The 15,807-nt window shown below is 42.1% G+C and overlaps 1 protein-coding gene across 1 annotated transcript in view; it reads right to left on the bottom strand.

Moving 5' to 3' along the window:
- Nucleotides 1-293: 293 nt before the first annotated feature.
- Vwa3b (von Willebrand factor A domain containing 3B) overlaps nucleotides 294-15,807 on the bottom strand; it is a 179,543-nt gene continuing 164,029 nt past the window's right edge. The window contains exons 24-28 of the mRNA XM_042695361.1: nucleotides 13,684-13,808; nucleotides 12,167-12,304; nucleotides 9,388-9,488; nucleotides 1,230-1,495; nucleotides 294-889 (exon numbers count right to left, since the gene is read on the bottom strand). Coding sequence (XP_042551295.1) covers nucleotides 747-889; nucleotides 1,230-1,495; nucleotides 9,388-9,488; nucleotides 12,167-12,304; nucleotides 13,684-13,808 — 773 coding nt within the window. The 3' untranslated portion in view covers nucleotides 294-746. The remainder of the gene's footprint in view (nucleotides 890-1,229; nucleotides 1,496-9,387; nucleotides 9,489-12,166; nucleotides 12,305-13,683; nucleotides 13,809-15,807) is intronic.

Below are 15,807 nucleotides of genomic sequence, written 5' to 3'. Positions count from 1 at the left end.
ATTAGAACTCTGTCCTCCATTTTTTATTAATACTATTTTTATCTAGCTTCAAGGACTATGACCATTCAGAAAAAAGATAGTTGGTGAGAGCTAGTTCAAAATATGCTATTGTAAAAATGTGTTCAAAGAAAATACTAACACTTGAACAGCCCACTAGTTTTGAAGTGTTTCAATGTAAGAGTCTTTATTCTGGTTCGGCACTCAGAGGGACCTACAACAGACTACAGACAAAAATAATTAGAGAAGGCTCAATTTAAAATGTCCAGAAAGCAATAATGTAGAGTGTGTTCAGTCTTATGAATCTCAGAGGAGAAATTTACCAGTTGTTCAGTCCTCATATTGAATGACAAACCCCTAATTCAGATGGGATAATCAATTTAAAACAAGGTGACAGGCTTTGATTCTAGGTAAATTGACTCCTCCCCCAAATTGAAAATCCTGACAGCAATCTGGTTGGGTTAAGAACTAGGTGTACTAGAAGATACCAGAAACCTGGTGCTAGAGTACAATGTTGTGAGGATGGGAGAGTGGAAGGAAAACAACATGAAGAATGGTCAGGGGAAGCCAGAAGCTCAAACAGGCAGAAAAGCCTGAAGAAGAGGAGAACTGGACCTCAGTTACCCAAAGTAGAATGAAGTGTGGCCTTACCTCAGAAGAGGGGCTTGCTCCACAGGGCTGAGTGGCTGAGGTCTGAATAGCACAGAAGGAATGCTGGCTCACTTAAATTTAGTTGCCATCAGCCTGTTTTAACGTTTCTCAGCCAAGTCCTCTGCTTTTTGCTGCTGTGGGTGGCTCAAAGAGGGCGGGGCAGGGCCTGTGTGCTCCAGGTAGTTGGGAGGCAACAAAGGCGAGGCTGGGCGGGTTCTAATCCTCAGGCTGAGGGTCTTTTCTGGGGAAGCAGATGTTAGCATAACTTCAGTGAGTTAGTGTTTTTGTTGGGCTGAGTCCTACAATAACCTGGAATCTGGGGAATCTCATTCACATTTTTTTGGTGCCAGTGCTAGGGCTTGAACTTAGGGCTTGGGCACTATCCCTTAGTTTTTATGCTCAAGGCTGGTGCTCTACAACTTGAGCCATAGTTCTACTTCCAGCTTTTTGCTGGTTAACTAGTGATAAGAGTGTCTTGGACGTTCTTGGCCAGACTGGCTTTGAACCATGATTATCAGATCTCAGTCTCCTGAGTAGCTAAGATTATAAGTGTGAGCCACTGGCTCCTGCTCCTGGCTTACCTTGACTGTTCTTGAAAGGGATTTCAGAGTGCTCTAGGGATGCACTGTGTTGCCCCCCATATCCCACCCTGGGCTTCGGGTGTGTCTTGGAGTGAGACTCTTGGGACCTGTTGTCATGGGAAGAGTTGTCTGAGTCTGAGGTCACTGTCTCCTGGACAGGTAGCCTCTTGGAAGGTTTCCTCTTCTTCTTTCTTAGATCTTTTAAATCTTCAGTGTCAACTTCTTTTGTTGTCCGGAAAGTAGAGTTCCTTGCCTCCTCATTCTCTCTAGATAGAAGAGTTATAAAGAAAGAGAAGAGGGAAGGAGGAGAGAGAGAGAGAGAGAGAGAGAGAGAGAGAGAGAGAGAGAGAGAGATCAGAGATGCCCTGGTTTTGATGGCTTTGATAGCCCCAGAGATGTTCCAAACCAGCACCAAGGGGTTTCTTGGCTTTTTGTCCACTGTCCTGAGAGCTGGATACTTCAGGCTGGAATTCATTCCACTCAGTTTCCTTCAGCAAACCTTTGGTGTCTGGGGGCCAGGTAAAATCTAACCACCTGGATTGGTCCTGCCTGGCTATGTCAATGAAGAAACAACTCCACTCTGGAAGTTCCTGGGCATGCCTGAGCATTGACGGTGTCCACTTTGAGGTGCCAAGTTTGTCCCCCTCACAACCCATTTCAGCCCTGAACTACAGCATATACCAGAGACCTGCCATAGCCCTGGCTTCTCTAATGACTTGATTCATCATGTAACATTAGGAACACTTTCCGACATGCCAACCGTGAGCTGACTTTACATTATATTTGATTTAAAAAAGCAGGCATGACTATGAAGTCATAGAGCCGCATATTATTTAGAAAATGAGCAAAAGTTATTAATTCAGAAGTGTTGTCCTTCAAGGTGTCTTGGGGACACCTTGACCCTGTCCCAGCCATCCCCCACCATGGCTGTTTGGGGTGGTCTCACCTTTTTTCAGAGCTGTCAGGATAAGTTAAGGGAACCAGCTAATTGCTATTAAACCTTACTTTGTTCCCATATCTATACCAGCCACCATGATCTCCCTGCCGTTACTCCTTAGGTGTTGTTAGTACTCTGAATAACTGTAGATCTTTATGTTGTTTCAGATCATTCTGGGAATCAGGAAAAAGATAACAAAACTCAGAATTTCCAAATAGAAAATTCCAGCATTCAAATCCTTTTCCAAGGGATTGAGATTCACCACATATTAATTTTCAATGATTATCAAAGACTTGTAAGATTAAAAAAAGTCCTGAGCAATAATAGTAACTGGGAGGCCACAGACAAGCCACCTTCAAAGGTGAGGCCGTGGCTTATGTGGTTGTAGGAGTTCTGTAATGCCAGGTGTGAAATTGCACACATTGTGAAATCACTCTTCAAAGTTACATTTCCTAAGATCGTTCTGTGAAATCACAAACCAAATTCTCCAGACCACAATGGAAAGTTTTCTAGACATATTCAAAGAGCCCAAAGAATAAGGCAGTGAAAGACCCTACCTACCTGCCAATAGCAACTTTGGAAGATTGGAGGATGGATGGATGGAGGAGGAGGAAGAGGAAGAGACCAACAGTTTCATGGTCACATAGAAAGTTATAATGAAATAATTAGGCAATAATGAAATAAGAGATAACATTGTTACAGAAAGAAACAAACTATACACTGTTAAGTGGGAAAAATGATACAAAAGCAGAATGCATATTCTATTCCCATGTTTGCTGTTAAGGTTATGAATATGCAAAGATTAGTAGAAATCAGTTATCTCTGTGTCTTCCTCGCTCTTCAGAAGGGACTGGGTCCATTTCTGGAATTGCTAAATACCCACTCCACATTTCTAGGATCAAAACCCAACTTGCTGGTTTCTGGTGGCTCACACCTATAATCCTAGCTACTCAGGAGTCTAAAATCTGAGGATTGAGGTATGAAGCTAGACCAGGCAGAAAAGTCTCTTATCTCCAATTAACCAGCAAGAAATAGTGCTGTGGCTCATGTGGTAGAGTATCACCTGAGTGAACGCTCAGGTCTGGGAGTTCAAGTCCCAGTACCAGAAAAAGAAAAATAAAAAGCTACCTTATTTATGTAACAATCCCTCTGTACATCATCATTATAATAACAAAATTTTAAAAATCTTAAAAAAACTAACTCCCCACTTTATTCATCCCCCTCCCCCTATTTAGAAGCAATTTTACAAATGTGGCATATGGCAAGGAAGAATAATGATATGGTTCTGAGGAATCGAACCCAGGGCTTCATGCATGCTAGGCAAGTACTCTATCACTAAGCCACATTCTCAGCCTCGTTTTTTTCTTTTCTTTTCTTTTTTTTTTTTTGGTCAGTCGTGGGGCCTGAACTCTGGGCCTGGGTGCTGTCCCTGATCTCTTCACCTCAAGGCTAGTGCTCTACCACTTAAGCCACAGCACCACTTCCGGCTTTTTCTGCTTATGTGGTACTGAGGAATGGAACCCAGGGCCTCAAGCATGTAAGGCAAGGGCTCTACCACTGAGCCACCTTCCCAGCCCTCTTTTCTTTCTTTTTTTTTTTTTGGTGGTGAGGTATGGTTAAGGCAAGGACTCTCTCTATGTAACTCAGGCTGGTCTGGGCTTGTGATCCTCCTACTCCAGTCTCCTGAATACTGGGATTACAGGTGTCCACTGCCATTCCCAGCTGATGTGGACATGTTAATCCCCTCTTCCAAACACCTCACTCTGTTTCTTGGTGCACACTCTGTGGAAAAGGGAAAGGCTGCCATGATCCTGACTCCTGGCCAGTGGGGAATTTGCATAACCATGCCTGGAAATGATCCACTAAATGACTCCCCCCCCACAAACAATGTCATATCAAAACAGCTTAAATTAGGTGCCTCATTAATTGTTGCTGATTATAGATTTGGTTGAATACAAGTTAAGCATCTAGAATTGTTTCAGATTTTGGATTTTTTAAAAAAAAGTTTGGCATATACCTAACAAGATACTTTGGATATATGAACGAAGTCTAAACACCAAACTTATTTGTGTTGCATGTGCCCCTTGCGTAGGATAATTTTATACTATACATTTTAAGTGTGCCTGAATTTTGACTGTAATCTATCATATGAGGTCAAGTGTGGAACTTTCCACTTGTGGCATCTTGTTGAAGCTCAACATGATTTTGGAGCACATCAAATTTTGGTTAGAAATCCTCAATTTGTATATTATATTATGTCTAAGGAGGGACAGGAGGTCTTTGAGTTTTAAAAATTGAAGGGGCAAAAAATGAAGAGACTGACACTTTGACACTGGCCTTGAAGGTTAGTGAATCTCTATGACTATACTCTCTTGTCCTAAGAACACTGCAGCATGCCTCCTGAAAGCAGGAAATGGCACTTGTCCTCATATATAATCTAGGACATTTGTAGAAAAGGTTTCTAGCTGAACCACTCATTTTTCAAAATGATACTTCTAATTTGAAGAGAAGAAATGAAAAAGGAGCTAGAGACATACATAGGCTTAAAGATTTAAAGTGCACTGCTGTCATTATGGGAAAAATGGTTGGGAGTGACCAAGTTGGACTAAGGGAAATGATTTATCTCGTGTAATGTCAGTGGCAGTGCTTAAACCTGAAGTTCCAGTTAATGGCTTAATTTTGCTGCTATTAGAAAGACAATGTGCCATCGCAGCACATAGAGGGTTAAACTATATGGGAATTAGCACTTCCATTGGGACTTGTTCCTGAATCTAATGACTTCAGTGGAAGTTATTCACTGCTCAAAAGAGAGATGTGTGAGGCTAATATTTTATATGACAGCATTTGGAGACCTGACCACAGACATAGCCAAACCACATTCAAGCCCTGGTGGGGGGATGTCTTACATCCTGGAGCCTCATAGGACCATGTCCCCAACACCACACAATGACAAGTAACACAGAAAAAGATTCCCTGACTTCAGGATCTCAAGATCCAACCATTTTCCTTTAGATGCCTAATAGTTTCTCTGGAGCACAAAGCAAATAATGAGTTCTATTTGGCTTTCCTAAGATCATGTACGGAATGTTACTATTTTTTTTTAAAAGAAATATGGCATTCTTTCTAAAGAGTCTTCTTAAAGGAGAGTCTTCAAGGGTTAATTTGCTACCTTACTTGGTCAAGAATGAAGGGAAGATCCCTCTGCTGGAGGGATTTCCAGCAACCAGGTGTGTGGATTTAGCTGAAACCTGACAGAGTCCCATCTGTGGGTGGCTGAGCAATACCTAGTAGAGCCAGCTTACTGAGAAAGCCAGAAGCCAGAGCAGTGAATCCACCAGGTTAAAAGAACAGGGCAGGATGGCAGATTAGAAGCACCCACCACTTTAATTCTGTGAATGAAGAAAGTAAAAGAACCCAGGTCAGTCTACATTCTGTAGAAACAAAGGAAGATCATTGGGAGCATGCAAGCGGTAGAAAAGCAGGGACAGACCCACTAGGTTTGTCCCACAATCAGCCCCAGGCCTAAGGTCCCTGAGGTGAACAGGACCCCAGGGAAGGCAGCAAGGAAGGAAAGAACATGGTCTGTGTCCCCTTGTGGGTAAGGACAGAAGATGCCAAATGAGGGAGAAGTCCTCTTGTTCTGTTTCCTTCTTGAGGTTATTGAGATCGCCCAAGGGAAATTACATGTATGTTTTCTAGACGAAGAAAGTTACAGAGAGGTAAGGGAATATTAAAACCTAGAACAGACATCTATGACATCTGTGATGTCACAGAATACAGAGGAAATTTGGGGATGCTACTGAGGGGAAGGGAAAGAGATGAGTAATTATTTCCCTCTAGTGAAGACTCACTCTCAGCTGTGGTGTCAGAGGAAAGAGGAAATTGGCACCAGCCTCACTGGTTCACATCTATAAAAATGGTGGCCTTAATACTAATTAGTCATATAAATAATGCTAATTAATCATTTGGAATTTGGTAATATGGATTAATATATTTTACATGCTGACCATATTAAAAGTCTTCAAAAGACTTAGATGTCAAAACTTGGGTTGTATCAGCTTTGGCCATATGGGATCAATTTTGAGCCCTTCATCATCGAAATATTTTCCTACCTGACTTAAAAAAAATTATTTGTATTTTAATTTTTTATTTTAACTTTTAAATTTTTTACTGTGTTCCACCCTCCATCAAGAAGTAGAAGCCAGATATACTGGGCCCCTTAATCTTGGACTTTCAGTCTTCAAAATTGTGAGTTAAATAGGCCTCTTTATGAACTATTTAGCCTTAGGCATTTTATTAAAGCAATATTAAGTCTAAGACAAGGGAAAATTCCTTTAATAAAAACTTCCACAATATGTAGTAGGATTATTTTACTACAAGAAGGCTGGGTGCTAGGATGCTTGAGTTTAATCTAGGAATTTCATAAATGGTCTAAGGCAAGGAACAGCATTCCAGGGAAGGAATATTAGTCTGTACAAAGGCACAAAGACCTAAAAAAGCATGGTGTGTGTGTGTGTGTGTGTGTGTGTGTGTGTGTGTATGTATAAATGCAACTTTTTTCAAGAGTGTTAAGTGTGTTGTGGAGGTTAGGTGGGGTTGGCTAGAAACTAATAAGGTTAGGAAAGTAGGCAGGATCAGACTAAAAAGAGGCTAAAGGTTAGGGCAGTAGGTAGGATCAGACTAAAAAGAGGTTGAAGTCTAGGGAAGTAGGCAAGAACAGACCAAAATTTAAAAGGCTAAGCTAGGCTAGGAAATGGCAGAGGCATTTTTAAAGGTATATGTGTGAAGGAGGGTAAGAGGAGGCTCTGAGGGATTTTTAAGTGGGAGAGCTGCAAGAGCAAACTGGCATGGGAGGATTACTCTGGTCAGTCCTCAGGGAGAAGATAGAGGTTGAGGCAGGGAAAAGACAGCTCTTGACCTAAAGCAGAACTGGTACAAGAAACTGAGAAATATCTGCAAGCCAGGTCAACTAAGACTTAGAGGCAGTTGAGGTGTGATGGGTGAATGACATGAAGAGGCCTAGTAGATTCCTGTTTGGACAATTCTGTGACTGAGGATGGAAAAGCAAAATGAGATGAGGAAAGCTGAGATGTAAGCAGATTTGGATGGAACTTGAGTCCTGTTTAGATGTGCTGAACTTGAACTTCTGTGCACTCAGGCAGAAATAGAAAGTGAAGGGCTGGAAAGCATGCTATTTCTGCCACATGCTGAACACCTGTTTTACACCAGGTGCAGCAATAGACATTCCCCATCCTCCTACTACCCTAGTCCTATAGATGAAGGCGCAAACTAAGAAGCTAGGTAATCTAAGTGATATATACCCTGAGTTCCCAGCGCCCTTTTTGCTGTAGTTGTCTGCCATGGCTGCACCTTATAGCCGCCTGAGTAACTTTCAAAAATACCATCACAGGCTACTACTGTCAAGGTCTGTGAACCTGATGCAAGAACCCAGGAAAAGTGTCTAGGTTGGAAAAGGATATATGGTGTCTGCAGTGTACATGGGTCCTGGAAGCTATGGTGTGGACAAAATCATGCAGGCAGAAAGGTCTAGAGAGGGCCACAGCAACTCCTCAGAGGAGCCAGGTGGGGAAGAAAGGAGAGGTTTACAGTATTAAATGAAAGCCTGAGGATCAGCATGGTCAAGAAGGGGAGGGCACATTGGCTTGGGCATGAGGGAGGTCCCTGTGGGCTCTGTGGAAACTTTCTGAGTGGTAAAGCTTAAGGATGAATAGGAAGCAAGAGAATGGAGACTTGAAGTCCATCTGCATGCACAGAGAGATTAGCAGAGAAGAGAAGGAGGGTGCTAGACCACACTGCAGAACCACAGGAGGCTTTTGCATTTTGGTGTGTGTGTGTGTGTGTGTGTGTGTGTGTGTGTGTATAAGTAAAGGAAACAAACTCTTTTCTCCCCCGTTTAAGGTGAAGGTCTTATGGAGAGGAACTACAATAGAATAATTCAGGGATAACCCAGAGGGTATGGACCCAAGACTCAAGGTAACCAAGGATAGGTTTCTGAAGGCTGATGGGCCTTGGATGAGGGGAGGGACACTAATTTTTGACATCCTGGAGAAAGATAGATATTCCCACATGCCAAAAGATAGGAGGTAAGAAGGGAAGGGAGAAAATGCATAATGATTTCTAGAATGAACACCATGAAATGAATACAGGTCAGCTCCCAAAGACAAGCCATCAACTCTCAATGCAATTGAAAGGCATTTCCTGAATCCTTTTCCACAACCTTTGCTCCAATCTATACATCCCCTTCTGTGCCTTTGCCTCTAAAGTTATGGCTCTGTGACTCCAACACTGATGTTCTTTCTGGCTCCATGGTGCCTTAAGTTTTTCCCACTGATACTGGACTAAGCCATCCTGACAGTTCTTAGCAATCCCACTGCTTCAGATGAAAAATTTTTTCACTCCACTTCAGCCCCTGGGAACCACTACCCACCATCTCACTTTTATACTCATTTGGCCATGGACAAGCCATGCTAGCAACTGACTTCTACCTCCTAGATAGGTAAGTGACTATTCCCAAGTCTAACTTAATCAGAAAGCCTTGAATCCTTACAAATAAATGGGAGCAATTCCTTTATATTTATGACAGGATTAATGCTTTTCTGAAGGGCCAGAAAAGTAATGTTACTTTAAGATCAGAACAAGGTAGAGGAATAAAGAACAGTTAAAAAGTGATGCCATAAGCCAGGCATTAATTATCCTAGCTACTCAGAAGGCTGAGATCTGAGGATTGCAATTTGAAGCCAGCCTGGGAGGAAATCCCGTGAGATTCTTATCTCCAATTAACAACCAAAAAGCTGGAAGTAGTTCAAGTGGTAGAGTACTCACCTTGAGCTGAAGAGCTGAGGACAGTGCCCAGGCCCAGAGTTCAAGCCCCATGACAGACCAAAACAACAACAACAACAACAACAAAAACAAAACAAAACAAAAAAACACCACAAGCTCAGGGAGCTTTTAGCTGGGCATGGGTGGCTCACACCTGTAATCCTAACTACTCAGGGGGCTGAGATATGAGGATCACGGTTCAAAGCCAGCCCAGGAAGGAAAGTCCATGAGACCCTTATCTCCAATTAGCCACCAGAAAATTGGAAGTGGTGCAGTGGCTCAAGTGGTAGAGCGCTAGCCTTGAGCTAAAGAGCTGAGGGACAGCGCCCAGGTCCCAGAGTTCATATCGGACCAAAAAAAAAAAAAGAAGAGTGTACTTACATTTTTGAAGAATCCTGAATTGGGGGTGACTTTATATGAGAGCAAGCGAGAACATATTTGTTTTGGCTGATCTTAATAAGTGAACTCCGAGGGCAAAATTCCTGTAATAATAGCAAAAGACTTCATTTAATTTAATTCAGAAATAATTTTATTGTAGTTCAAACTATTATAATAGCTACCAGTTGTTACCTTATTCAAGGTGACACTTAAGAGAGCAGATTAACTCCTGAGCCTTTCTTAATGGTTATTTGCTAAATAAAAGTTATTGTTCTGTTCTCACTCATTTCTTCAAATTCTGATGCCAGCTCTGTTCTGAATGTGTGGATACACACACACACACACACACACACACAAACACACACACACACCTTTTAATTACTTTCCTTCCCATCTTTGTTGCAGTCTTAGCCATCTGTTTCCTGTACAACTGTAATCACTACTTCTTTGTTGAATGCCTACCTTCAGCCTTTTCTAGTCTGCTAGAATATCTATTAGAACCCATGTCCTTCCCCCATGACCATACTACTGTAATCCCATGGAGCCCCTTCCTGTGGGTAGACTCCTTCCTTGGGCTCTAAAGCTTTTCCTGAGGGATCTAGGGCCAGTTCCTGATCTCTCCCTGCCTCTGGGCTATGCCTGGGAGCATCTGTTCAATATCCTTTGGTTTGCTTTTTCCCTTTCCATAGTAGACATCCTCAGAGCAGTGCCATATGCTCCCAATGCTTCCTCGCGTTCTGCTCTTCCAGATGGCTCTGTTTTCATGAGGTGATGGGAAGATACCACATTCCCTCTTGTTCTGTCAAATCAGATACAGTGCTTCTGTTGTCACAGTCCTTAAGAGTCTTCACATTTCCCAGGAGCCATAGTTTATCAAGCACCCCATCCCTAATCCCCTGCAATAGAAACACCTGATGCTAATTCCCAGTTTTACTGGATATTCAGGTTCAGCTGGGGGCAGTGATTTAGAGCTCAGGCAACAGAGCCAGATGGTCTGACTTCAAGCACCTGCACAATTGCTTAACCAGGTTTGCAACTTAACTTTTCTGCTTCAACTTCTTTACCTTAAAATGGGGTTAATAGTGCCTATTAACAGTGTGTTAAGGATTCAGTTGTTACTGCCTATAACTCGTATTTAGCCAGGCTCACGCCTGTAATCCTAGCTACTTAGGAGGCTGACATCTGAGGATCACAGTTCAAAGCCAGCCTAGGCAGGAAAGGCCATGAGACTCTTATCTAACACTAACTACCAGAAAATCAGAAGTGGCACTGTGGCTCAAGTGGTAGAGTGCTTGCCTTGAGCTGAAGAGCTGAGGGACATTGCCCAGGCCCAGAGTTCAAGCCCCACGACCAAAACTTTTATTTTATTTTGTTGTAAAGGTGCTGTACAGAGGGGCTACAGTTACATAAGTAAGGTAATGAGTAACAATGCTAGACAAGAAATGCAGAAGTTTTAACGTAAGCCTCACAATCATCCTACTAAAACAGATACAGAGAAAGACGGAGAGAAAGATGATAGACACACACATACACACACAGACTTAAAATATGCTGAAACTAGAGCTCAGAGAGATAAAGCAACCTGTTCAGGTCACATAACCAACAAAAGGTAGAGTGAGCATTCAGTAATTACAAAACACAGGTCTTTTAAAAAGGCACAGCCGGACTGGAATTCCCGTTTAGAAGGTACAAGTAGTCTTGGGCAAAGGATTATTCCTTTTGCTTTTTATTTCTCCCTGCTTTGTTCTGCCTTGATAAACAAATCTTTGCTGGATTTCTAACAACAACAAAAAATACAGCCCATGCTCTTTCTATTCTGCTTCACACGTCATCCCTGTGGCCCTTATCTCCAAGGCAGGAATGAGATAGATACCCGGCAATGGCACTCCGCAATCAAGGGAAGCTAGAAGGAGGAGGGCATCTATGGGCAAGGTGACAACTCTGCCTCTGCCACCTTGACTTTGAGATGTCTGTGGTTCTCATGGAGGGAGCTATTTAGAAGGAGTAAGCTATGAAATACAAGTGTGAACACAAGGAGGGAGAAGGGGCTGACACACCAACACAAGAATGGAGGTGTTTCACCCAGGAAGCAGGCCACAAGGTGGCAGAGGAGGACAAGGCTGGGAGGGGCTTCGGAGGTGGCCATAGCCACAGAGCTTGCAGAGTAGCACAAAGCAGGAGAGGGGGGAGCAGAGGAAGAAAGAGAAGGGGTGGAGTGGGATGGGAGGTGCTGCAAGGACCTTAGCCCACTCAGTTGTCTAATGCAAAGCCACCAGAATCAAAGGACTGTGTGAGGAAGCCAGGACCATGCCAGTGTGGGCAATCTGTGTGTTCTCCACATAGTAAGCAGAATTAAAACCACAGGGCATGCAAGATGGGGTCATGCTTTGAACATCTAGTTGTGCCAGGGGAAAGCAAGGCACTGCCCAAACAAAAGCCATTTTCTTTTCTTTCTTTCTTTCCTTTCTTTCTCTCTCTCCTCTCTCTCTCTCCCTCCCTCCCTCCCTTCCTCCTTTCCTGCCTTCCTGCTTTCTTGCTTTCTTCCAGTTCTGAGGCTTGAATTCAGAGCCCAGGCACTGTCCTTGAGCTTATTTTGCTCAAGGCTAGCACTCTACCACTTGAGCCATAGCACCACTTCTTGCTTTTTCTGTGCATGAGGTTCTGAGGTATCAAACCCAAGGGTTCATGCATGCGAGGCAAGCACTCTTCCACTAAGCCACATTCCCAGCCCAAAAGCCATTTTCTGACCAGGGGGAATATCTTTTTTTAAAGGCCTACTTACTCTACGATTGTTACACTTCAAAACTGTGTAGAATTTATCCAAGGGCAAATTCTGTTTTGGAAGTGCTATGACAATGGCAGGAACATAGAAGTCAAATCCTTCAGGTATCACGATTTTGGCAAACACGTAATCCCCAACCTGTAAGAGAGAACATATTTCATAGCAAACATTTTGCTTATCTGTCTCATAAAAAATGTTAGCATAAGGTTGTTTTAGACAGCCCCCAAAGACTGGCAAGTGTGGATGCTAAAATTCAAATATGTTTATTCTCAGATAAGAGTTCCAGAATTCTTTGGGTTACACCTGAAATTTTCTTTTTTAGTATTTTTTGGTTTTTCTTTCCCTTTTATTTCTTTTCCCATTCTTTCTCCTTCCTCCCTCTTTTTCTCCCCCCTCTCCTTTTCTATTCCCCCTCTTTTTTTTAAAGTACTAGTACTTGAACTCAGGGCCTTGTGCTTATTAGGCTTTTCCACTTGAGGAACACACAGTCAAGTCCCACACTTGGAATTCTATCCTACACTTGGAATTCTCTGATCAGTTTGAGGAGGCCTCATTTTGGTAGGACTTTGACAACTGAGAAGGGTCCAAGGGACAGCCAGCAAGAGGGTTAGTTAGGGTTCTGAAAGCCATCCCACAATGACTAATGGGACTGGATTGAAGAAATTGCCTAGGATATTTGATATAAAGGGACATGAACAGTATCCTCGTATGTCAGAAGATTGTCATTCCAGACAGAGGAAAGGAGCAAATTTGGTTGATGTTGCTCCAAACCTAGATTCTATGGCTAAAAGTGACATGTAGCAGAAAGAGAATCTTGCAAAGGGGAGAACAAGGGCTGCTGGGTATTGTCAGACACAGGGAAGAGTGCACCGAGGTGTACCATACATCTGGCTGTGAACAGGGGAACATATGACCAAGGCTAATTCTTCCGATTTCTCCTGACTCACACTGTGCAAGAAACATAGCAGTGATGCTCTGTAGGGCTTTCTCTCTACTCCCTGGCCTCGATGCCACAACAGTGACAGGAGGATATGCCAGGGATAGTATAGCTTTTCTGAACGTTTTTGGCAGATGAAAACACATTGGTCTGATTCATCTGTGTGGAGTGCACGCCAGGAAACTGTGTATTATGGTATCACAGTCTAATGTCAACTGACTACAATGGCAAGGGAAATACTACCTGTATCCTTGTTATTTTGTATAATATCAGGTGATCTTTTACAGTTAGTATTCAAGAGCATCAGAAGGGAAAGCAACTCCTTTCCCCTAACCTTTTATTGTCTTGTAAAGTGACAAGTGCCACAAAGTGTGATATAAGTCAATCTGCTTAAAATAGGTAGGTGGTAGATCAGTCATGAGCAAATAAATGGCTAGGTGATGGGGCCCAGAAATCTGGGCACAGACTCTTTCTCTGTAGGAGGCTATTTGGGTTCAAAAAGGACCACATAGTGGCCCTGTCATCCTCTGTATCCCAAACCCCATGAGTGGTTAAAAAAGGGGGAGGTCCCAGCAAATACCTGCAGAGGTGGGCAAGGCATGGCACCTCCAATAGGTGTGATAAAGCAGATAGGCACAATCTTGGTGTCTCCATACCTGTACTCCACCAGTGCATGGCTAGAACTCAGACACTTCTTCACAACCCCTGACAAGAATCAAAGAAAACATAAAATATAAAGACAATAATGTGCTGGGCACCAGTGGCTCATGCCTGTAATCCTAGCTATTCAGGAGGCTGAGAGCTGAGGATCAAGGTTCAAAGCCAGCCTGGGCAGGAAAGTCTGAGAGACTCTTGTCTCCAATAAAGCACTAGAAAACTGGAAGTGGCGCTGTGTCTCAAGTGGTAGAGCACTGCCTTGAGCTGAAGAGCTGAAGGATAGCGCCCAACCCCTTTGTACAGTATCTTTACAATAAGGTTTTTTTTAAAAGACAATAATGCCTGCTCATTTAGCCTTGCCCTATCCTAACATCTGTGTTGAGTTCTAGCACTCTGTTTAAATCAGCATAACCTTTTGATTTCTCTAAGAAATAATGTTGGATTTAGTCTGATGCCAACTGGGGTTAAACAATGCAGAATGGTGTAGTGGAAGCTCTTGTCTGAAGCCCCCTAGAGGAAGCCAAGAGAATGCAGGGAGCTTGTCAGTATCACCAGCCTCAATCCAGAGAGAACACTAATTCTGAGAAACTTAGATCTCCCCCTTTACTCCCCACTAATCATTTTAGTCCTATTTCTTCCTGTAAAGACAAATTAGGTGGTGGATTTTTAAAAAAAAATTGTGAAATAAAAAGAAAAAAGGAACTCCCACCCAAAGCAGCTGATATGTTTCAGATCTAATACTGAGTACTGGATAAATGAAAAAGTAATTAGGCTGAACATATCCTGTGGAGTTTTGTAAAATATATGACCAAAATGAAAAAAAGAAAGAAGAAGCTTGTCTTGTCTTTTAGTTTTATAACTCAGAGACTTATATATAATTTTTCTTTGATTATACAAGGTTTTGATAATCTAATTGATATTGTATATACACTTGGAGCTAAATCTCCAGATCAATTAATATATATATCTATATAACTTATATAATTATATATAGTCTACTATAATAAATTCGGGAAAAGTAAATATCCAACATGTTAAGATTCCATTCTTTGTCATTCTAAATTTTAAATCCAATTAGTGGGAGATTTTGACACTGGACACTTCCGGGACAGTGGCAGCTGCTTGCTGACTCCCACTCAGAGGCAGATACGCACTCCCTGGCTCACACATTTGCTTGGCAAAGCCCCGAATCCTTTTATGTGGCAAAGAGGCAGCTGTTGATTTTCATGTTGCTCCACTGTTTTAAATGACTAATGTAGTGGAAAAAAAAATTTTTTGCAACACACATACAAAAGCCAACTTTCCACTTTCCACTAAAGTGTTTAATTTGGGTTTTGAAGTCTTTACACATTATTCACATATTTTCTACCATAAAATGATGTTAGTTACCATTTTAATATTAATAAAATCAATGTCACCGTTTGAGTTTCTGCTATGAAAATTTTAAAAATCTTTTTTTAAATTTTTTGTATGTTGTTTATTGTAAAAAAAAAATACTGTACAGAGGGGTTACAGTTACATGAGCAAAGTAATGAGTACATTTCCTATCGAGCATTGTTGCCTCCTCCTACCCTATCCCCCGCCAAAGTTGTAAAGTTCGTTTCCTTTTTTTTTGTATTTTTTATTTGTAAAAATGCTGTTCAGAGGGGTTACGGTTACATGAGCAAGGAAATGAGTACATTTCCTATTGAGCATTGTTGCCTCCTCCTTTGTTTTCCCCCTACCACCCCTTCCCTCCCACCATCACAACTACACCACCCCCCTCTGCCAAAGTTGTGAAGTTCGTTTTCAGCATAGTGTTTCGTACATCTCATTGTTATAATGGGCCATCCTGTATCCTTATTTAAGCATTTTGTTTTTTCCCTTCCCCTCCCTGAATTAGAGAAGTGTATATACAAGATGCAGGGCACCAACATCAAATACAATAAAAACAGGGGTTATAATGTGGGGGAGGAACATACAAAGAAACACACAAAAAAATCACATGGTACATTATAAATACATTAGAAACAATAGCAAGAAAGAAAAAAAAGATATTTGTGTTCTT

The sequence above is a fragment of the Dipodomys spectabilis genome, unplaced genomic scaffold, assembly GCF_019054845.1.
Source record: "Dipodomys spectabilis isolate Male_0828 unplaced genomic scaffold, ASM1905484v1 ptg000187l, whole genome shotgun sequence".
In the NCBI taxonomy this organism is placed as follows: domain Eukaryota; kingdom Metazoa; phylum Chordata; class Mammalia; order Rodentia; family Heteromyidae; genus Dipodomys; species Dipodomys spectabilis.
Note: the sequence above shows the minus strand (reverse complement) of the source record. Positions and strands in the feature narration are given on the sequence as shown.